This window comes from Panthera tigris, chromosome C1 (genome assembly GCF_018350195.1).
Source record: "Panthera tigris isolate Pti1 chromosome C1, P.tigris_Pti1_mat1.1, whole genome shotgun sequence".
Lineage (NCBI taxonomy): Eukaryota > Metazoa > Chordata > Mammalia > Carnivora > Felidae > Panthera > Panthera tigris.
In genome coordinates, this window is record NC_056667.1 from 64,815,532 (window position 1) to 64,839,569 (window position 24,038).

General features: G+C 34.3%; 1 protein-coding gene across 6 annotated transcripts in view; it reads left to right on the forward strand.

Moving 5' to 3' along the window:
• Window positions 1–23,665, forward strand: part of DNAJB4 (DnaJ heat shock protein family (Hsp40) member B4) — a 49,649-nt gene extending 25,984 nt beyond the window's left edge. For 4 of the 6 annotated variants that reach the window (XM_007079203.3, XM_007079204.3, XM_042997647.1 and 1 more), the window contains exons 2-4: window positions 13,851–14,092; window positions 20,163–20,731; window positions 22,461–23,665. In XM_007079203.3, coding sequence (XP_007079265.1) covers window positions 13,882–14,092; window positions 20,163–20,731; window positions 22,461–22,694 — 1,014 coding nt within the window. In that variant the 5' untranslated portion in view covers window positions 13,851–13,881 and the 3' untranslated portion in view covers window positions 22,695–23,665. The remainder of the gene's footprint in view (window positions 1–13,850; window positions 14,093–20,162; window positions 20,732–22,460) is intronic. The other 2 variants (XM_015536247.2, XM_042997649.1) reach the window with 1 other exon arrangement.
• Window positions 23,666–24,038: the final 373 nt, after the last annotated feature.

Here is a 24,038-nt window from a genome sequence, read left to right on the forward strand (position 1 = left end):
AGAGAGGGAGACACAGAATATGAAACAGGCTCCAGGCTCAGAGAAGTCAGCACAGAGCCTGACGTGGGGCTCGAACTCACGGACTGCAAGATCATGACCTGAGCCGAAGTTGGACGCTTAACTGACTGAGCCACCCAGGCGCCCCTTAAGTTTTTTTTGTAATGTTTATTTTTGAGAGAGAGAGAGAGAGTGCCGGAGAGGGGCAACAGAGAGAAAGGGGACAAAGGATCTGAAGCAGGCTCCGCATTGAAGGAGAGAGCCCGATGTGGGACTCAAACCCACGAACCATGAAATCATGACTTGAGCCAAAGTTGGATGCTTAACCAATGTGGCAACCAGGTGCCCTCCAATTTTTTTTTTTAAATTTATTTTTGAGAGAGAGAGAGAGAGGCAGAGCATGAGCAAGGGATAAGCAGAAAGGGGGAGATACAGATTCTGAAGCAGCTTTCAGGCTCTGAGCTGTCAGCACAGAGCTCGACGTGGGGCTCAAACTCACGAACCGTGAGATCATGACCTGAGCCAAAGTCGGATGCCCAACCAACTTGGCCACCCAGGTGCCCCCCAACGATTTTATTTTTGAGTAATCTCTATACCCAATGTGGTGCTTAAACTCACAACCCTGAGATCAAGAGTCATATGCTCTGTGGACTGAGCCAGCCAGGTACCACCGTATTTTGAAATTTTTAAAATTTTGTTGTAAATCATTTCTTTTGTAAAGACCATTAAATCAATAAAATGTAGAATAAAATAGAGTGTGTGTATTCTATTATAGTGCTTCCTGAAGGAAAAGTATTGTAAAATAAAGCAATGACACAGTATAAAACTTGAAATCATTGGGAATTCTAATATAACTATAGTGATAAAGTGCTGGGAAATTCTGGTGGTACAGATAGTAAGGAGTCCAGGAAGAATTATGATTGATAAAGCTCTTGTTACCTTTTTAGGTTTGTTTGACATCTTTTACTGGTGTTCTTGAAGCTTACAAATATTAATGAAACTTTGTTAATAACACTGCACGCTAAGAGAACCAAGAAAGTAATTTCATTAGCTTCAAAGTAAATTGACACTTAAGAGATGTCAAATATCAAATATGTTTTTTTTTTTTTTTTAAGTTTGTTTTAGGGCAGTTGGCTGGCTCATTTGGTAGAGTGCGAGTCTTGATCTTGGGGTCATGAATTCAAGCCCCACATTGGTAATATTGTTTAAAAAAATAAACTTTGTTTCAAAGACTTAATGAATTAGCACTTTTTTTTTAAGTTTATTTATTTATTTTGAGAGAGAGCATGAGCTGGGGAGGGCAGAGAGAGAGGGAGAGGGAGAATCCCAAGCAGGTTCCATGCTGTCAGCGCAAAGCCTGATACGGGGCTTGCCCAGATCTCACAAACCATGAGATTATGACCTGAGCCCAAGAGGCAGATGCTTAACTGACTGAACCACCCAGGCGCCCTAGTCACTTTTTGAAGAACATGGAAGCAATCATTAAGTAAAAAAAAAAAAATGACATTCAAAACTCTCAACAATCTGACCATAACTTCGGTAATCTTCCTAAAGTGAGCCTTCCTAAATCCTATGCTTTAACCTGACCAGTCTTTTTGCTGTATCACATACATTTTATGCTCTTTTTGTCTGGGCTTTGTGTTCTTGATCCAAACAGAAAACCTTCCCTGTGCCCCTCTTTCTTTCTAAATTCTATCAATCTTTCAAGGCGCTGCTCATAGTTTTCTTTTATAGACATTTTCCATACCTACCATTCCAGCTCAAGAGGAGTATATAATTAACATTTGCATAGTATTTTACTTTTGTAAAGCCCTTCCACATATTTTCTTACTCTTTTTTTTTTTTATTTTTTTTTCAACGTTTTTTATTTATTTTTGGGACAGAGAGAGACAGAGCATGAACGGGGGAGGGGCAGAGAGAGGGAGACACAGAATCGGAAACAGGCTCCAGGCTCCGAGCCATCAGCCCAGAGCCTGACGCGGGGCTCGAACTCACAGACCGCGAGATCGTGACCTGGCTGAAGTCGGACGCTTAACTGACTGCGCCACCCAGGCGCCCCTCTTACTCTTTATGTTAATCTAACGAGATAGATGATGTTATCCATTTTATGGAATAAGGGAATTGAGTCTCAGAGAAATAGTCATTTTTCGAGAACTTCACATAGATACTAGGTAATGAAGCTAAGAATATTAGAACCACTGCTCTTATTCCAAGTTTCATGATCTTTCCTCATGGCTTAATGGTCCCTTAAGTACTATAACAGTTACATAACACACTTATTTGAAGCCACTAATTGTTTACTCTATTTGTATTAAACTATTTAACTTGATTGTTAGCTGTAGGTTTGAAGGGATATGTACAGATTACACATGGGAAAAGTGAATAAATGGAAAAGGTGAAGAGAGCTGAATACATCTCTTGATAATAGAATCAAAGAGATCATTAAGAGCTCTTTACCATTCCATTTGCTTTTCTGAAAGCATTATACCTTTTTAAAAGTATACCTAGGGGTGCCTGGGTCGTTCAGTCAGTTGAGGTCAGACTTTGGCTCAAGTCATGATCTCACAGTTAGTGAGTTCGAGCCCCTTATAGGGCTCTGTGCTGTCAGTACAGAGCCTGCTTTGGATCCTCTGATCCCCTTTCTCTCTCTCTGCCCCTCCCTGACTTGTTCTCTCTCTCTCTCTCTCTCTCTCTCTCTCTCTCTCTCTCTCTCTCTCAAAAACAAACATTAAAAACAAAAGTATAATGACGAGACTTGATCCTTTTCCTCTACCTATCTTAGTGCCAAATTTTTGGTATAATTCTTAAAACATAGCTGAACAGAAGTCTTTCCTGACCATCCTGGCTAAAGTAACGTTTCTCCATCAACCCCTGTCTTAGTAACATTGAAATATTTTCTTTAAAGCACTTCAAACTATCTGAAATTATATCACTTCTTTATTAACTTGTTTCTTGGTTTTCTTCTCTCACTAGAATATGAATTGAATGAAAGCAAGGATGTTCTCTATCTAGTTTATAGCACATAGTAAGCACTCAGTAAATATTTGCAAATGAGATACTTTATTTATGGAGAATGTTCACTATGATAACATCCATCTTTTAAAACAAGTTTTAGAGTATTCATCAAATACTATAAAATGTGCACTCAAATGCTATTGACTGCCTAATTCCAAATACGAGTCCAAATTACTGTAATTACCTAAGGAAGGACATTTTATAGTCAAGAAAAAAGTAGGATTTCTAGAACAATTTAAATAGGGTGTAATGTCTTAAAGACATTTGCCTTAAGCTTATTATTCTGTCTTATAGCCTAGATGGAGCAAGAAATGAATGTCTTCAGTATTTTTCAATTTTTTTCCCTAAAGATAAATTTGCATTTGTAGCCATGATAAAATTTTTAGGGATTGTAACTTATGCTCAAAGTCTGAAATCTTTTCACAGAAATGAAAATTTAGCATCTGAGTTCCAAATTTACAATCAAGCAATTTGCTGTAAGAAATAAATGATAATTTCAACAAGAATTCTCAGGTTTAAAGGCATTTTAGGAAAATATAACATGTAAAGGTTAAATATGTATCCAATTACTACATGGTCAGTAGTTTGATTATATGAAATTATTTAGATATCTAAAAGCAGACCAAGTAATAGAACAGACGCAGAACTCTTTAAGTGTATGTTAATATTAGAACAATGTCTACTCTAATTTTAAGAATAAATATCATAACTATTAGATTGCTAGCTAGAGAAAAGCTCTTTGACATCTTATCACTAGTTTTAATATCAGATGTGTATGCATATATGGAAAACAAATGAGAAAGCACATGGAAGTGTTTTGATAAACTATATTGTATAAATGTTATTATAGGGAAGACATAGAACAGTTACTGTTTTTGACACTAAGAAACTAAAATTCAGAAAGAAAACTCTGAAAAGGGAACATGGTAAAGGGCATGACCTTAGAGGATGCCTGAGTCCTGTGGAGGTGACTCTAGTTATTTTCATACTTTATAACAAGTAAAACTTCCTGAATAAAGGGAGATCTCCAAGTGGTAGCAAAATGGTTTGTATAGTTTAAACTAATGAAAACAGTTTATATGGATATGTCACCACATACATATTAGTGCTTCCCAATGTGTATTATCTAATTCTCACAATAACCTTTGTGACTTAGGAATTCAGAGAAATTAAATGATGTGCCTAAATAACTCACTTATTAAGTGACAGAGCTGAGGTTAGAAAGCATTTAAATTCTTAGGTCTTTATTCTTTAGACATTTGTAGCCCCCCTTATGCTAGTCCACTAACAGAAATTGAAGATTCAATTTGGCAACTTCCAAATTAGTATGATTGAGGTATATGAGGCATCGACAGAAACTAAAACTGGAAAGATCTTCTGGCCCTAAAATCAAAGATACATATTTTAAGGGGCACCTGCCTGGCTTAGTCAGTAGAGCGTGCTTGACTCTTGATCTCTGGTTTGTGAGTTCAAGCACCATGCTGGGTGTAGAGATGACTTAAAAAAAACCAAACATTTTTAAGAATATAAATATTGCACTTTTTTCCATTTTTAAAAAAAATAAAGTAGATTTTATTTTTTTAGAGCAGTTTGAGGTTCACAGCAAAATTGAGTGGAAGGTACAGAGATTTCCCATAAACCTCCACATATGCACAATTCCCCCTCCCCCATTATCAACATCTCCCACTAGATGGAATATTTATTCACAACCGGTGAACTTCTAGTGACAAATCACTATTACCCAGAGTTCATAATTTACATTAGGGTTCACTTTTGGTGTTGTATATTCTATGATTTTGGACAAATGTAAAATGACATGTGCCCACCATTTCAGTATCATACAGAGTAGTTTCACTGCCCTAAAAATGCTCTGTATTCTACCTATTTATCCTTCCCTTTCCACTAACTCCTGCCAATCACTGATTTTTTTTTACTGTGTCCATAGTTTTGCCTTTTCCAGAATGTCATATATAGCCTTTTCAGGCTGGTTTCTTTCATTTAGTAATATGCACTTACAGTTCCTCCAGTGTCTTTTCACGGCTTGGTAGCTCATTTCTTTTTAGTGCTTAATAATATTCCATTGTCTGAATGACCACAGTTTATCACATTCACCCACTGGAAGACATCTTGGCTGCTTCCAAGTTTGGGCAATTACAAATAAGGCTTCTGTAAACATCCATGTGCAGGTTTTTGGGTAGATCTAGGTTTTGAGTTTCTTTGAGTAAATACCAAGGAGCATGATTGCAGGATTGAATGATAAGTGTATATTTCGTTTTTTTAAGAAACCGTCAAATTATCTTCTAGAATGTACTATTATTTTGCAGTACTACCAACAATGAATGAGAATTCCTATTACTCTATATCTTTGCCAACATTTGGTGTTGCCAGTGTTCTGAATTTTGGCCATTCTTCTAGGTGTGTTGTGATGTCTTTGTTTATTTTCACTTCACTGATGACTTTTGATATGTAGCATCTTTTCATATGCTTATTTGCCATCTGCTAGTCTCCTTTAGTGAGGTTTCTTTTAAGGTTTTTGGCCCATTTTTCTTTTTATAAATTTTTTTTATGGAAAATTTTTTTCAATGTTTATTTATTTTTGAGAGACAGAGCATGAGTGGGGAAGGGGCAGAGAGAGAGGGAGACACAGAATCTGAAACAGGCTCCAGTGCTGACAGCTGTGTGCCAGCAATCTGTGCTGACAGCTCAGAGCCTGACTTGGGGCTCAAAGCCATGAATGTGAGATCATGACCTGAACCGAAGTTGGACATCTAACCAACTGAGCCACCCAGATGCCCCCTTTCAAAAAAATTTTTTTAATGTTTTATTTATTTTGAGAGGGAAGGAGAGAGAGAGAGAGAGGGAACACAGAGAGAGAGCCGGGGAGGAGGAGATAGAGAGGGAGAGAGAGAATCCTAAGTGCTAACAGTGCAGAGCTCCATGGGGGGCTCATACTTACTAACTCTGAGATCATGTCTTGAGCCAAGGTCAAGAGCCAGATGCTTAACTGACTGAGCCACCTAGGCACCCCTGGCCCATTAAAAAAAAAAACCACACAAACGTTTATTTATGTATTTTGAGAGAGAAACAGAGAGAGGGAGGGAGGGGCAGAGAGCACGAGAGAGAATCCCAAGCAGGCTCCACGCTGTCAGTGCAGAGCCCGAGACGGGGCTCAAACTCATGTACCATGAGAACATGACCTGAGCTGAAATCAAGAGTCAGATGCTCAACCGACTGAGCCATCTGGGCGCCCCTCTTTGGCCCATTTTTGTAATTGGGTTGTTTGTTTTCCTGTTGTTGAGATTTAAGAGTTCTTTATATATTTTGAATAATAGTCTTTTATCAGATATGTCTTTTGAAATATTTTCTCCTAGTCTGTGGCTTGTTTTCTCATTTGCTTGACAATGTCTTTCTCAGCAGAAAATTGTAATTTTAATGTAGTCCAGCTTAACAGTTTTCTCTTTCATGAACTGTGCCTTTGGTATTTTATTTAAATCATTGCCAAACCCAAGGTCATCTAGATTTTTGTCATATGTTCTAGTATAGTTTTGCATTTTTACACTTCGGTCTGTGATCCATTTTGAGTTAATTCTTGTAAAAGGTTTAAGGTCTGTGTCTAGATTCATTCCTTTGCAAGTGGATGTCCAGTTGTTCCAGCACTGTTGGTTGAAAAGACTATTTTTTTCCTCCATTGTATTGCCTTTGCTCTTTTGTCAAAGATCAGTTGACTATATTTATACATCTCTATTTCTGGACTCTCTATTCTGTTCTATTGGTCTATTTGCCTGTTCTTTCACCAATACCAGTCTGGATTACTATGTTTGAAATACAGTCAAGGTATTTGAAATTTGCATTTGAAATACAAGTGTATGTATTTGAAATACTATGAATGCTACCTATGTGAAGATTTAATGATTGTAAATTTTAGTGAAGTCAAGATGAATAAGTAACAAGTATTAACTGGAGCATTTGGAAAGAGCCATTTATTCTTAGTTGGACAGCTGTTGTGTGTGTGGATGCATACACTTGTAAATAAAGACATTTTATTATCCCTATGGTGTAGTAATTATTTTGTAGGAAAAAGTCCTTCTAGTTGATACGATGAGATCATTGTTATCACAATAGTACTCAATACTTCCATAGTCCTCATTATGTGCCAGTCACATTTAAGTGCATCACACATTTATCTCATTTAATCCTCACAACAGCCCTATGAAGTAGATATTAATGTTAATCCCATTTGACAGATAAGGAAACTGAGGCATAGTAAAGTTAAGTCCAAGGCTCCACACCTGGAGTCATGTTGTCAGGACTCTAACCCTGGCAGTCTGGCTCTAAAATCTGTGCTTTTAACCAGTACACAATCAATATTCCCTGGCGCCACCCTAGCAAATTTTATAACTACTATTCAACTCTCTTTTTTTAAAAAAAATGCTTATTTATTTTGAGAGAGAGAAGAGAGAGAGTGAGCAGGGAAGGGGTAGAGAGAGAATCCCAAGCAGGCGCTGCACTGTCAGCACAGAGTCTGACACGGGGCTCTATCTCATGACCCTGAGATCACGACCTGAGACAAAATCAGAAACCCACTGAGCCAACCAGGTGCCCCACCACTATTTAACTATCTAAAGTACTGTGAGGACAAGTGTAAAAGAGCCTCAGTCTGTTTATTCTTGGATAAGAAGTATTAGGGAATGGAAGTCACAACTTACTAAAATTAATCACTTGATGAGAAATTTCTGAACTAAATGTACCTACCCATTTATGAATTAAATATCGACAGAAAAAGTTTTCAACAGGAGCATTGGTAAAATATTAGAAGTCGTTTGCCTTCAAGTATTTAAGTGATGATCTGAATTTTAATAATAATTTCTTCTGAGACTCTAGAAGGCATGCTGTCTTTCTTTGTACTAATGTATTATAAACTGGGAAATGATTTGTGAATTGGAGAAAAAAGCTTTTTTCTTGTATATTAATAAAGCCAAAGTAGAAGGTGAAGATGGCATCAGTTGAATGACTAGTTAGGTACTTTTAGGATTTTTAGTGTGTGATTCAAGTGCTATCTTTAGCTCTGATATCTAAACATATTTAATATTTGAAACTGATTATACAATCAAAAATAATTTCTGTAAAAATAATTTATCTATAGTTACTATGAAAGCATAATATCCCAAATAAGGAATCTTTGTTAAAGTTATTGAAAAAATATGTATAATGTCATTAGAATTTTTACTGAATTCTGGCCCATGTCTCCCTAAAATAGAGTGGCACACTTCCTCCAAATAAATAATTGGGCCCAAAACCATTAAACCATGTTTAAAAAAAAAAAAAAAAACAACTTTGATAAATAAAATAATAACTACACTTAAGTTTTCTGACTCGGTTGAAAAAATTAAAATCTCTTAAAATACATTATCTTTACTTCAGTTAGAGATGAACCACCCCTATTCCAGCATGAGAACTTAATCTTGTAAACTATAAACATTAAGGAGAAGAATCTTTGTAATATTAATTAATTAATTAATTAATTAATTTACTTACTTATTTTTAAAGTAAGCTCTATACCCAATATGGGGCTTGAACTCATGATCCCAAGATCAAGAGTTACAAGTTTTATCAAATGAGCCAGCCAGGTGCCCCTGTAATTTTCTTTTAATAAACAGAAGAGAATTGTGTTTTCATGGAATAATCACATTAATGTTTGATTAGTAAAAATTTTAAAATACATATACTAATTTTATGTCTTTATTAAAAATATAGTAGCCTTAAAGAAATTTAAGGGAAAAAAGTGTATGTTTTATTAACTCTGGTTCTTGTTACCCAACTTTCTGCCATACACATATATATGTATAAAATCAAATAAGCAAGGATCTATGTGATTTTTAAACAGTATTTCAAATAGACTATTATGTAGTTTTTTGGCTGTGTTTTTATTTTTATTTTTATTATTTATTTTTTTTAATGTTTATTTATTTTTGAGGGAGACAGAGACAGAATGCGAGTGGGTTAAGGGCAGAGAGAGAGGGAGACACAGAATCGGAAGCAGGCTCCAGGCTCTGAGCTGTCAGCACAGAGCCTGATGCGGGGCTCAAACTCATGAGCTGTGAGATCATGACCTGAGCCGAAGTCGGACGCTCAACCGACTGAGCCACCCAAGTGCCCCTGTTTTTATTTTTACTTTAAAAAATAGTGGGGCGCCTGGGTGGCTCAGTCGGTTGGGCAACCGACTTCGGCTCAGGTCATGATCTCGCAGTCCGTGAGTTCGAGCCCCGCATCGGGCTCTGTGCTGACAGCTCAGAGCCTGAAGCCTGTTTCAGATTCTGTGTCTCCCTCTCTCTCTGACCTTCCCCCATTCATGCTCTGTCTCTCTCTGTCTCTAAAATGAATAAACGTTAAAAAAAAAAAAAAATTAAAAATAAATAAATAAATAAATAAATAAATAAATAAAAATAAAAAATAGTAAAAGAACCTTGTTCACATCTCAGCTCCATTATCCCTAAAGGCTGCCCCTACTTTTTCCCTTACATACTCTGTCATGATCATTATTTACAGGGATGACAATTGGTCACCCACCCTGATTAAAAAAATCATACAAACAAAACACCCTAATCTCATAGATGAAATAAAACTTAGATGAAAAAATTTTAATGTAAAGTGATTGTGTAATGGATTTTTAACTCCTAAGTGGTAGAGGAGATAGCTCAGTCTGAAAAAAGTAAATGTAACGAGTAAAATTTCTCTAAAATACTATGCAGTTTAATGACTATATTAATCTATTACCCTATTACATCTAGTGCAATGAGTTTATTGGTATGTTCATAGTTTTTTTTCTGTGAATTATTTTTAAGGACAAATTTCCAGGTTATGGTATTTATAGGGATTTAAATTTATTTTTTTATTTTTTTTTAATGTTTATTTATTTTTGAGAGGGAGGGAGAGAGAGAGAGAGAGAGAGAGAGAGAGAGAGAGAGAGAAAGAGAGAGAGAGCATGAAGGGGGAGGGATGGCAGAGAGAGAGGAGACACAGAAGCCGAAGCAGGCTCCAGGGTCTGAGCTGTCAGCACAGAGCCCGACGTGGGGCTCAAACTCTTGAACCATGAGATCATGACCTGAACCAAAGTCAGAAGCTTAACCAACTGAGCCACCCAGTTGCCCCTTAAAATTGTTAATACTTGTTCCCAAATGATTTTTAAAATTATATTTATTATTTATTTTTTTAATGGATAAATGGGTGTTTATTGTTACCAATTTTGAACTGTCCATTTACATCATACATACTTTTTTGTATTTCTCGCTGTTTTAGTTTCCTAGGGCTGCTAAAACAAATTGTCACAAGGTAAACATCTTAAAACAACAAAAATTTATTCTTACACTTTTGGCAGCTAAACCAAGATGTGGGTAGGGCCACGCTCCTTCCAAGGGTTCTGAGAGAGAATCCTAGGACAGTAGTATAGAGTTATACATTTCAGGAATAACTTTCCTGTTATGAGTGTTTCTCATTCTTTAAAAAAAAATGTAGTGGATTTTAGCTCTTAAAAAAAAAAGGGATGTTTTTCCTCAGTAGCCTGAGTGTGCTGTTTTTTTTTCCCCCCCTCTGGGCCTACCTAATTTCCTAGGCTCCATGGTGCTTTTTTCTGCTCACTTGACATTGAAGCAATGGAGGAATAGTCAGGCTCACCTGGCTATGGGTATGAGTTGGCCTTGACCCCTCAACTGCCCACTGATGCTGCCATATTTATCTTCTTTATTGCAGTATAGTTGAACACACAATATTACATTAGTTTCAAGTGTATAACACAGTGATTCAGCAACTCTATAGGTTATGCTGTGCTCACCACAAGTGTAGCTACCGTCTGTCACCATACAGTGCTATTACAATACCATTGACTATATTCCCTATGCTATACCTTTCATCCCTGTGACTTATTCATTCCCGTATATAGTATCTTTATCCATTCATCCATGAATGGACACTTAGGTTGCTTTCATGTCTCGGCTATTGTAAATAATGCTGTTGTGAATGTGTGGGTGCATATATCTTTTTGAATTAGTGTTTCTGTTTCCTTGGGGTAAAATACCCAGTAGTGGAATTACTGGATCCTGTGGTATTTCTATTTTTAAATTTTTGAGCAAGCTCCACAGTCTTTTTTACAATGGTTGCTCCAATGTACGTTTCCACTAACAGTGCATGAGGGTTCTCTTTTCTTCACATCCTCACCAACATTTGTTATTTTTTGTCTTTTTGATACTATCCATTCTGACTGGTGTGAGGTAATATCTCACTGTGGTTTTGATTTGCATTTCCCTGATGATTAGTGATGCCAAACATCTTTTCATGTGTCTGTTGGCATTGTTCCCAAATGTTTGAAAGAATTATTTACAGTACTCATTTTACCAAAACCTAGCTAGATTGTTTTATTATTTAAAATCTTCAAATTATAACTGCTTATTTAATAACTTGAAATTTCACAGTTGAGATGAATTCTTGCTTTTCAGGTTTACCACTATGGTTCTTTTTTGTGTGTATGATATTTGAAGAAATATAAAAATCCTTTATCATCCTTCTCTACATGTAGAAAGTCAGATTTGTTTCCATTTGTTAATAGGTAATGCATTTCTTTGAAATGTGAAAGCTCTAGTCTTGACTTAAATGACTTAAAAGTCATTTAATATGCCAAGTCCTGGTAATATTTCTACCTATCTGAAAATGATTAAATCAGATAAGATTCTATTTTTTTCTTTCCTCCCAGCATTACCTACCAGAACAATTCAGGCTTTTCACAGATAGTAATGTCAGTGTTCCTTTGGTAATGAGTATTTTAAAGGAATTCTTTTGGAAATTAATTCTAGAAAAGGTGATTTTTATTATATTTTTACTCTTACTGTAGATGCTGTACTTCTACAGGACTTCAGCTTGCAATTTTTTTTAAGTAGGAGTTTTAAGTTGACTTTGGATATTAGCATTTTCCCCTAAGGTTTTTGGATTTGAATGTTAACCTTTTGACATTGAGTATTCCTTGATGGAACTAAAAAATTTGCTTGAATGGCTGACAAATCTTTGTAATCTGTAAATAAGCTAGAAAGATGCTATTCGTTTCTAATACCAAAGTATTTTTAAAGGAGAGAGTTTTGAAAAACAGGAAATCCTAGCTGTCAAAGTAAAAAGATGAATGTTCTGAAAGAATTGCTGAATCATTAATGTAAAACTGCTTGGCATATAGATAGAGTAGGTGTTCCCATATCTTTAAAGGTTAACATGTGATTGTTACCTTTTCACTATACTCTAAACATATATGTACATTTACTTTTCCTTTAAATGTTCTTTGTTTTCTTCCAAGTTTACAGATTTAAGGTATCCCATAGGGCTGTGTGCAGTTCTTTTGACATTTTCTTATTAATCCATCTTTCCATTATATTAGAAATGGGAACATCTTTGAAAAGATGACAAAATAATAGGAGATAAAAGATGAGTAATATAGATTGAAAATATTTCTCATAAATATACAAAATATATACAAAAAAGCAGATATCAAAAGGGTATGTAAATGATATGACATAAACTTTGTTAACAAAAAAACAAATACAAAACTATAAATATCATAAATATAAATATAAATATTCATAGGAAAAAATGACTACAAGGAAATATACTTAGCAGGAATTACATAAAGTGGTATGATAGGGAGGTTTTTATTTTATTCTTTTTTCTTTCTGTGTTTTCCAAAACCTTCAGCATTGAGTACTGATAATCATAATTAGGGAAATGTGTTTTTAAAAGCAAAAATATTTCTCATATCGCTGCCCTGTAAATAGCATATGCAGATTTTAAGATGATCCAGTTAAGGTCTTATAAGAAACGTGAGTATTTACTGTCTGTAACCTGATACTTTTCTTCTATCTTTCCTGCAGCACAAAAATTCTTTAAATAGTGACCCTAAGAATTGGGCGGAGACAGAGGTGGGGGGAGTGGGATCTCATTCTGTTTTTGCTAAAGTAGCTAAAATCAGATAAGAAGCTTTCACAAATATTTAGTTTGCCAGAACTACTAACTCTTGTATATTACAGAAAACTAGTTAAAACCACTAACTAAGATAATATTTAAGTCCTTGACTGCTTTTGATGTTTATGATATCCTTTTACAATGTGAAATTGGTATGTTGACCTCCTGGCATTTCTGATTGATAGACCCCAGGAATTCTGAAAATGACACAAATTATCTGAAAATGTTAATTTAAACAAACCATATTTTAGCATTGTGTATCTTATATTTGGATAACTTGAAATTGAAATTAAAATACCTAAAATCAGTTCAAGGATACCTTTAAATTTGTATAATGCCTTTAATTTATTTTAACATAGGATGCCTATTGGCTATAATTATTTTGTTTTTTTTCTCCTACAATAGAGTAAATAAAAACGTAGTTATGATATTCTGTGCTGAAATATTGGGTTCTTAATCCACTTAGCTTCTTAAAAAGGAAATAAAAATGGTAGAGCCAGAAGGAAAATGAATAGTTAATCGTGGAGGAGGAGAAAACCTAGCTCTGTACTTTGACTAGAGGCAGCTGGGGAAGTGACGTCCTGTAGCATTTGCTGTTCTAGAAAGTACAGAGACACGTAGTGAAAATGGGAGGATCTAGAAGGAGGCTGTCTCCTGTGTAGTGTATATTTATCTGTAAGTAAGCCTTTGGGGAAGGAATTAAATAGAGACGCTGCTTGCTTGCTGCCTTAAGACAGCGAAGCTGAATTGCTGATTTGCTTTAACTTTTAAAATACCCAGCTTGGTTTATTTTTCTTGGAATCGTTGTATTGCTAAGACTGGGGACGCTGTTTTCTTTCACAAAGGGAAATCTAAGTTCATTTCAAGGCATTCGAAATGGGGAAAGACTATTATTACATTTTGGGAATTGAAAAAGGAGCTTCAGATGAAGATATTAAAAAAGCTTACCGAAAACAAGCACTCAAATTTCATCCGGACAAGAACAAATCTCCTCAAGCAGAGGAAAAATTTAAAGAGGTCGCAGAAGCTTATGAAGTATTGAGTGATCCTAAAAAGAGAGAAATATATGATCAGTTTGGGGAGGAAGGTAAGTATTCTGTGTATATCTTTAAGTCTCTCCAGCTCTGTCTCTCTTTCTCCCCGCTTTCAGCTTTCTGGTCATAATTAAATTAAATCATCAGGCATCAAAGTAGAAAGACAAATAGATAAAAGCAAGATTTCATCTTTGATCATATGAATAAATATTATTACATAGCTGTGAATGAAATGTATTTGCTTGCCCTTTTTTTGGAATTTTGTAATATATATATTCTACCAGTAGATTTATGTTAACATTGTATATTTGAAAAGAAACCTTAAATTCCCTTGCCCATTAATGAATTGTGTCAAAGTCTTATGCAACCTGTTTTGTTTTCTAATGAATTTTCTGCCAGAACCAATAAAGATCCTTCAGTCATTTAAAATTTTAACATTGGCAGTTCACATTCTGGGTAGTTTATATTTTATTCGCAAAAACTAGAGAAGTTTTTTGCCTTTCTGATAGCAATTTAGTTTAGATGGAACAAGACAGAATCGTCTCCCTGAGAAGCAGAAGGCCCAGGCATTCAGCTGTAGTTGTTTTTGGCATTCTGCCTGGAGAGGAAAGAATTTTCCTGATGTCATAAAATACCAGAACAAGTTTTTAGCTTAATTGTAAACAGTAAGTGTGTGCCAAGAAACTGAGATCTCAGAAATACAATTTTTGACCTAAAATGGCCACCTAGTTAGAACAATTATTGATTTACTTTTAGGTAACATTATTTCTTTTGAAATTTTACTATCTAGGTATTGAGGAAAGCGTGACAACTTCCCTTTCCTCTCCCTGCCATACTTTTGTTTCTTGCACTGTGAGATCAGAAACTAGTTGAATACAGTAAACAGGGGTTATTTAAGATTATCCTTTTATCATTCTGGATTTTAAATTAAATTTGTCCATCATCTCCATATAAATGTAGCTATGAAGACTATTTTAAATTGCTAATTAACAGTAACAACAAAAACACTTTAATTCCTATAGGTTCTGGGATTTTTAACATTTCAAATCAGGACCACGTTATTTCATTATTTTTTTTCCTCCCAAAATGTTCTCTTTTAAATCATTGTAGTTATGAAAACTTTTTTGTTATTTCTTTGTCTCCTTTATTGCATTTAACGTAAAATTTTCCTAATTAGAAATATACCCTAAAATACAGTGAAGCACTAACTCATTAAAAAAAAAAAAATTTTATATAAGCAGCGTGATTGTGTAGAAACTTTTTTCTTTTTGTTTTGTTTTGTTTTTCTTTTTGATCTGAGTTGCCTTAAATTGCAGTTTCTGTTGTTGGTGATGAGGACCTGCAGTGTCAGGCTCTTAAAAGATAAATATTGAAAAAGGCAAATAATGGCCAGTTCAATTCTGCTTATTCCTTATGGCCATACTAATCAAAATACGATTTGATTCATCTCAAAAGCTAACCAGGATTGTGAGATACTTATAATATACTCTTTCTGAAGAAGTTATTTGTGATTTTGTAAAGGAATTCACAAACATGAAGCAACACTATACATTCCCAAGAAAAAGCAGATATCCACTGCTTAACCCACATCTCCCTGATGGCTCAAGTTTGTTTATGACGAAGCCATAGAATTCAGTGTATACTAAGGATATTTATCTCCAGAATTTTCAAGTCATCCAATGAGACATTTTTCTTGGCTTAATATTACCTCTTAATAGTGTTTCTCTTCAGTAGTATTTCTCTAGTTTGATTTTTACTGGTCATCATCACAGTGAGTGAATTTTTAAAGAACAAAAGCAGTATCATCTCTGTACCCTGAATCTTTTTTTGTTCTTGATTCAGATAATTGCCATAAACAATAAAGGTAATAGAGAGGGGAGAATAAATTTTTTAAAGCATTGAAATATATTCAGAAATATCATTCTCTAGTTAGGAGTTATTTGAAAATACAGTTAAATGAAAGTTATTTGATGATTTTTTCAAAAGTATTCTTCCTTTACAGAAAAGCATTATATTTATTTGCTCTTTATTCAGAATAGCTCATTTATTCTTTGAAAAAATCCCTTTTAGGTATACTGTTTAAATGTGGGAAAACATTTTTTCTCTTTGCCTTTCATTGGTCAGTTTGTATCTGCAGGCCTGGTTCCATAGCTCTATGTGTTTCTTCAGTAGTAACAAAACACTGAATGTTAGGACTCTGGAGCTGTTAGTAATTCATATGATATACTTGTTTTCCCCAGTTATTATACTCGCTGTCAAGGTCTAGGACAGTGGGAACAGGAACCATGAACTGAGAAGTATATGAATTGAACATGCTAAATTTATATATTTAGAGACTAAGAGAACCAGTGATCCAATTTATTCATGTTTTGAAAATCTCTAATATCCACAGTTTTAAATGCTGGGTTTTAAAATTTTTGGACAAAACTAAAGATGTTTTAAATTTACCTTATGACCCAGCAGTTCTGCTCGTAGGAATCTGTAAAGAGAAATGAAAACATAGGTCCACAAAAAGATATGTACATGAATGTTCATAGCAGCATTAGTTGTAATGGCCCCAAACTGGGAACAATTTAAAAGTACTATCATTAACTGAATGGATAAACCAAATGTGATATATATGTATGTGTGTACATACACACGGACACACTGGTATACTACTTAGCATTAAAAAGATTGATTTAATGAAACATGCTATAACATGGATGAACCTCAAAAACTATGCTAGATAAAGAAGTCAGATGTCAGAGGCTACATATGCTATGATTCCATTTATTGAAATGCATGGAAGAGGCACATTTATAGAGAAAGCAAGTGTATCAATGGGTTGCCTAGTGCTAGAAGTGGGAGCAGGGATCAGCTACAAATAGAAAGTAGAGAACTGGTTAGGTTGATGGAAATGATCTATAACTGGATTGTGATGATGGCTGCACAACTCTACAACTTTACTAAAATCACTGATTTATATATTTGCAATGGGTTAATTTTATAGTATGTAATAAATAAAGCTATTTTTAAAAATAGAGAAATGTTCTCCATAGTTGAATCATTTAAAAACAAAAAACACCCACAACTACAGAAATTTAAAATTGGATTTTGAACCTGTATCTCCTAGAAGGTTTTAGGTTTGTGGTTCAATGGATTTCAACAGAAGTTTGTATTAAAATGCTTTAAAAAAAAAAAAAAGACTTTCAGTAATGCCTCCTTACAGCATCCTAGATCTGTAACCCTAGATCCTAGATCTCTTTTCCTTTATGCCTTTTTTTGGTATGTAGTTTATTGAGTAACTTTCTTTAACTACTGAAAGGTAGTATTTATAATGATCAAACTTGTGTTTAGTATATTAATCTTTATACTCAATTGTTCCTTCTTTATGTAATCAACTGAATCTCTTTATTTGCTATGTATTTTTAAAAATAAGTTGAAATTTTGAGTCAAGACTACTTAAAGGATCTCATTATTCTAGTAACTTTGTAAGTCTTGCTATAAATCTAGATTTTTACATATCAAATCTCCCTAAAATAAGAGTTGTTAAAGTCCTGTAATTTTTTTCTTTGAAATCCTAATTCTTCTCCAGTGTTGCTTCTTTTGACAAACTTTCAACTAACTAGTGGAAATTATTGTTATGGAGAGTATACCAAACACATACTTGTTTTTGGATTGCAAATTGGTTGGTTGGTTTTTAAATAATAGCAGTCTTGCTACACAGCATGGGCAAATGTTGATTCCAGAGTATATTCCTTATCATGAAAAGTGATGATGGTGTCTAGAAAATATTTTGGAGAACAGAGGAATCCAGTTGAATATTAAAATTTTCCATGAGCACTCAAAATGTATGTAATAAAGAGTTGACTGTATAGTTGATAACATGCCTGTTATAATTCAGGTGCTAGGCAATCAAGTGATACTTACATAATAATTCATGTTATATTGTTATGAATATTGGTATGATTTTCTCAGTCATTGTAGTAGCCTTGTACTTAATCTGAGCGATGTATGTACTTGACTGTTTAGTGTCAAGGAAAACCTCAAAGCTCCATTGTCAGCTTTGATAAATGTCACTTCAGACTGTGTGAATCTTCTCAGAGCCTCTGTAATCCTGACTGAGTTACCATTTTTGGCAGAGAAGAGAAGAGGTTTTAAGGAAAAGCCAAACCCATAGTGTAATAACTTAAAATGTTGTTCTTTCTTTTCATGAATTTATTATGAGTCCAAAATATTTAGATTTTGTCTTGTAGAGAGTTAGATTGGGCAAGCTAATGTACTCAACTCGTTCTTAAACTATTATACTCTATTATATTTGTGGGATAAAAGATGAAATGATTGAAGTAATTTAAGCATTGGTTCAGTCACATTGGTCATGACCTTGAGCTATATACATAACTTGTCATTTATAAAACTCTGTCACTATCTTTTTTTAACATTTGGAGTTAAAACTGTACCACTAAAAATTATAAAAAGAAGTTTTGTGTGAGCTGCATGTTAAAACTCCTTGTCCTGCTTATACTTGTCATTCTCTTTCTGAAAGGAACATCCTAACTGCTATTTGGATGTATCATTCAATACATATTTTAACAGTTTTTCAGATTATTAAATTTTTCTTAGTCTCTCAGATTTTTATTCATGGATGAAGGTAAAAATTTAAACATCAATTGAGACTGTTGGATGAAAAAGAATATATATATATGTTTGTTTTGAAATTTTAATTTTTATTCCAGTTAACATACACTGTTATATTAGATTTGGGTGTACAATACAGTGATTCAATACTTCCATACTATATGTGTACTTTTTAATGGAAGAAGCCAAATAGAATAAAACATATAAAACTAAATCTCTTTGAAAGCATGCTGAGTGATTCCAGTATAATTTTTTATTATTAAATCTCTCATGTATGTGTATGTATGATTGTACTTTATATAGCTTTTGCCTCTTCTCTATCCCGACATTCAAGATCCCTTTCAAAGTTTAAACACACTTTAAGAATTAGTTTATTCTCTAGTCAATAAACACGAGTGCCATCATTTTCAGCCCTGTATATGTGAGCAATGCAAAAATGAATAGAATGTATTTCCTGCCCTCAAATTACTCACTGTTTGAAGATATTGGAATCTCTTAATCTCTTGAATTTATCACATTTAAAAATTTTTAGATTCTATTCCTCCTTGTTTCCTTGGTCAGGAATGCCCGAAAGGCTCATTCAGAAACTTTGCTACTACTATAATGATATAAATCCTTGTCAGTATTGATCCTTTAAAAGACCACTATACTAATGTTTGATGGGTCTTTAACAGAAACTGTCTTTAGTATATAGCAGAAAATGCAGCCTCAAAAGTATAATTGTTTGTGAACTACATATTACTTAGTTGAATCTTAAAGAACAGGGTCAAAAGGTCACTATCTCAGAGTCTGAAGCAAGTTGTGCACAACAGACAGAAATAACCAGTCCAAAGGACTTACAGAGTGTTTATAGCTCTTGATGTTAGTCTTCTTTCTACATAGTGTTGAAATTAATGCTATCACAGGATATGCCTAAACAATTTTGTTAGCTAGAATAGGGTAACAGTTTAAAGAAACATTTTTCATAATGTGTCCTAATAAAATTTTTTCCCCTTTCTGCCACAGAAAGAGTTCTATTTTAATTCTTAAAGTAAAAGATGATCTAAAATGAAGCTAGTTAGTATGAATATGGTATTTTATATTATTGATTATGCTCTATAATGATACTTAAAGATTTAAGTTATGCATTTTGCATCTATTACCAAAGACCTTTCAATTGTCGTCTTTTGAAAACTTACATACGTCAGGTTATCAAACCAGTGGTTTATGAAACAAGAGGTTCCTGACTTTATTTTCTTATTTATGTATAGAACAAAGATTCAGGAATAAATTGTCACTAAAGATGGGGATGTGGAGGAAGAATTTGAAAGCTAAACATTTAACTTAGGATGGAATGATCAAAAGTTAGGTAACTGTTCTGTATTTAGTTACAATGGCATTTCTGGCCAATCTTAATAAATTATAACCTAAGGTGGCCAAAATCTTAATTAGGGATACAACTTTGAAAGTTTAACTTTCGAGAGTTGCAAGCTTTTTTCTAATCATGTTTATTTGTTCATTTAGGGTTGAAAGGAGGAGCAGGAGGTACTGATGGACAAGGAGGTACCTTCCGGTACACCTTTCACGGTGACCCTCATGCCACATTTGCAGCATTCTTTGGAGGTTCCAATCCCTTTGAAATTTTCTTTGGAAGACGGATGCCTGGTGGTAGAGATTCTGATGAAATGGAAGTAGATGGAGATCCTTTTACTGCCTTTGGATTCAGCATGAATGGATATCCGAGAGACAGGAATTCTGTGGGACCATCCCGCATTAAACAAGATCCTCCAGTTATTCATGAACTTAGAGTATCACTTGAAGAAATATATAGTGGTTGTACCAAACGGATGAAGATTTCTCGAAAAAGGTTAAATCCTGATGGAAGGAGTTATAGATCTGAGGACAAAATTCTCACCATCGAGATTAAGAAAGGGTGGAAAGAAGGCACCAAAATTACTTTTCCAAGGGAAGGAGATGAAACGCCAACTAGTATTCCAGCAGACATTGTTTTTATCATTAAAGATAAAGATCACCCAAAATTTAAAAGGGATGGATCAAATATAATTTACACTGCTAAAATTACTTTACGAGAGGTAAGTTAGTAGCACCAGGGATTCTGAAACCAGACAGAATTATGCATATGCATCTGATCTTAGGGAATTTATCTAAACAATAGCTAATATTTATTAAATGTTTAGTATGTTATTTAAATTCTCATAAGAACCCCCAGAGGTAGTACTACTATAATACCTCTTTTTTTTTTTAATGTTTGTTTATTTGAGAGAGGGAGAGAGAGAGAGAGAGCGCGTGCATGTGCGTGTTAGTGGGGGAGGGGCGGAGAGAGAGGGGAACAGAAGATCTGAAGTGGGCTCTGTGCTGACAGCAGAGAGCCCAACGCAGGGCTCAAACCCACAAACCATGAGATCATGCCCTGAGCCAAAGTCAGATGCTCAACCGACTGAGCCACCCAGGCACCCCTATAATGCCTCTCTCATGGGTAGGATTATATTTTCTAAGTTTAGTTACCTGTACTAGCAATTTAAATGCCAACTTTAAGTGCTAACTGGGTTACGTACTATGAAACCTAATATTGGGTTAACTCTACTCAGTTTTTATAGATATGGTTTATGAGATATACATTGGAATTTTATCACCTTAGTCCATGTATAAGGTTTTCCCCAAAATTGTTAATTTGGAGTAATACTTATATAACAAAAAGATATTAATTTAAAATAATTGTTAAAGGTACTGCTTTATAAGTTCTTATTTGTTCTGTTTTTAGATACTGTTTTTCAAATTGCATTATAATCCTGCATATATGGCCATGTCACTTCCCTGCTTAAAATTCTTAAATAATTCCACATAGCATCTACCATAAAGTCCAAACTTTTTAGCTTAAAATGAAAGGTCATTTTAGGGGTGCCTGGGTGTCTCAGTCTGTTAAGCGTCTGACATCATTTCAGCTTAGGTCATGATCTAATGGTTTGTGAGTTTAAGCTAACAGCGTGGAGCCTGCTTGGGATTTTGTCTCCCTCTGTTTCTACCCATAAATGTATATACATTTCCCTAAATTTGCTCTATTATTATCTTATATACATCTATGTCATTGTCTGAGCTCTAGTCTATGGAACACTGTTGTTCCTCGCTCTGCTTCAATACTTGCTAACGGTCCAAAGCTTAGCTCATTCTGTACTGTCAGAAGATAAGGGGGTATGATGGGTGCCCTTTGTCTCACAAAAGACTTCTGCACCTCTGTGCCAATGTTATATATACTGTATTGTTATTACTGGTTTGCTCCTGAGTTCCTTGTGCATTCCCTGAGGTGGGGGTCCCTGTTCATGGTCCCTTAGCTCAGCATCTAGCAGGAATGTGTGGCATATAGTACGCGCTCAGTAAACATTTGTTGACTAAACCAATAAATGTATTTCTTATCCTAATATTTTTCCTTCCAGAGAAGTAGGTACTTACTCTTATTCTATTCTTTTCCTAAATTTCTCCCTCTTTTCTTGTCCATTTCCATCCCTGCATTTTGAATGTTGTAATGGCAGTCTCAAACATTCCATTTCATTTCAGGGCATAGTGGAAGACATCCTTTACTTCTCTTTCCTTTTCCTTCCTTCCCCTTCTCCTTTCCTTCTTTTATAATATGTCTGATCATGCATGTCCTAAAGAGATTTGTTAACAGGGAAAAAGTCTTACAATTATTGATATTCTTTTAGAGGTTAATGTTTTACCTTAGTGGTTTCATTCTTCATACTTGGTTATATTTTTGTTGAGTTTTTTAAGTTTTGGAGTTTGTTCATTTTATTTGGTCTATTTTAGGCATTGTGTGGCTGCTCAATTAACGTGCCAACAATGGATGGAAGAACCATACCTATGTCAATAAATGATATTGTGAAACCTGGAATGAGGAGAAGAATTATTGGATACGGGCTGCCATTTCCAAAAAATCCTGACCAGCGTGGTGACCTTCTAATAGAATTTGAGGTGTCCTTCCCAGATACTATATCCTCATCATCCAAAGAAGTACTTAGGAAACATCTTCCTGCCTCATAGAATGAAAAACTTTGTTACCCATATTTTGATAAGGCACTGAAAATATAAAAGGACTGGCAGTTTACTGATGTAGATGTGAATTCTGTATAAAGATATGTAAATTATTTTGAGGATTCATTAAGTTGCATGAATAGAGACGGGTCAAATAAATAGGCAAAAGGGATTTTTACAGTTAGAGATGAAGAGAAAACCTATTCACTGTATTTTATTTCATTTCTCCCAAATCAGAAATTTTTAGTATTTTGCTTCATGTAAAATTTGTTTTTGTGGAGTTAGTGGATATATTTCTAATAAAGTACTAGCCTATCCTAAAGTACTTTATTTCTTTTATCTTTACATTATCAGTATGATAGGTTCTCATTTATAATGGAAATTTAAATTCTTAACTAAAATACACATGTGATATGTATTTCTAGAAAATTAAAGCCCAAGTCATTTGGAAATGTGGTTGACTAGATTTAAATCTCCATCTGAAATGCTGCTATAGGGCTGGTACCCGTAAAAGAATATACTAATGCATATGTTTCACCATTTTGATTTTTAAAGTATGCTGTAGCATTTCTTAATAACATAGTTGTAATGTTCTTAAGGCAGACATTTTCATCATAAAAAGGAAATTAATGGCAATTTATCTCCTGTGGAAATCCCAATTGCCTGAATTACTGATATTTTAGAAATAGGCTGTTTTTAAAATGCCATATGTAATTTTATGCAAGTTGACTATATATCTTGGACTTAATAAATTATAGGCACATTTTATTGTCCACTAGTTTAAAATAATTTGTTTAATAATAAATGTGTTTTTAGAGGAAATATTGTTACTTGGAATTAATTTTCCAATTATACAGTCTTCTATAACTTACTGATAATATGCTATATGTACCTTATGCAATTTCCCTAAAAAGAATAAAGTACCACTATGGTGTTAAGCCAAAATATGGGGAAAATAAACACTAACTGCTGCTTATGAATGATGTTGCTACTACTTGTTATGCATATAAATATTTTACTTTTTCATATACATAGATTGCATTTCTTAGGTGTTTTAATTTTTTAAATATATTTATGTTTAAAAAATTGTTTTCTTTTTCTTTTAACTAGAGTAAGAGTGATGTCTTGAAACAAAGTTTTTGGTTCAAAAGTAGTTTTCAGGATGATTGATATATGTACAAGCTATACTGGATCCTATCACTCTTTAGCAGACTAAGAGTCTTTTAGAAAGTCAATAAATAGGTTGTAATTAACACATGCTTTTTACAGCCTTACTGCAATATAATTGACATGCCATAAGCTTACCTTTTTAAAAGTATATAGTTAAGTGGTTACATAACCACTGAGTCCAGA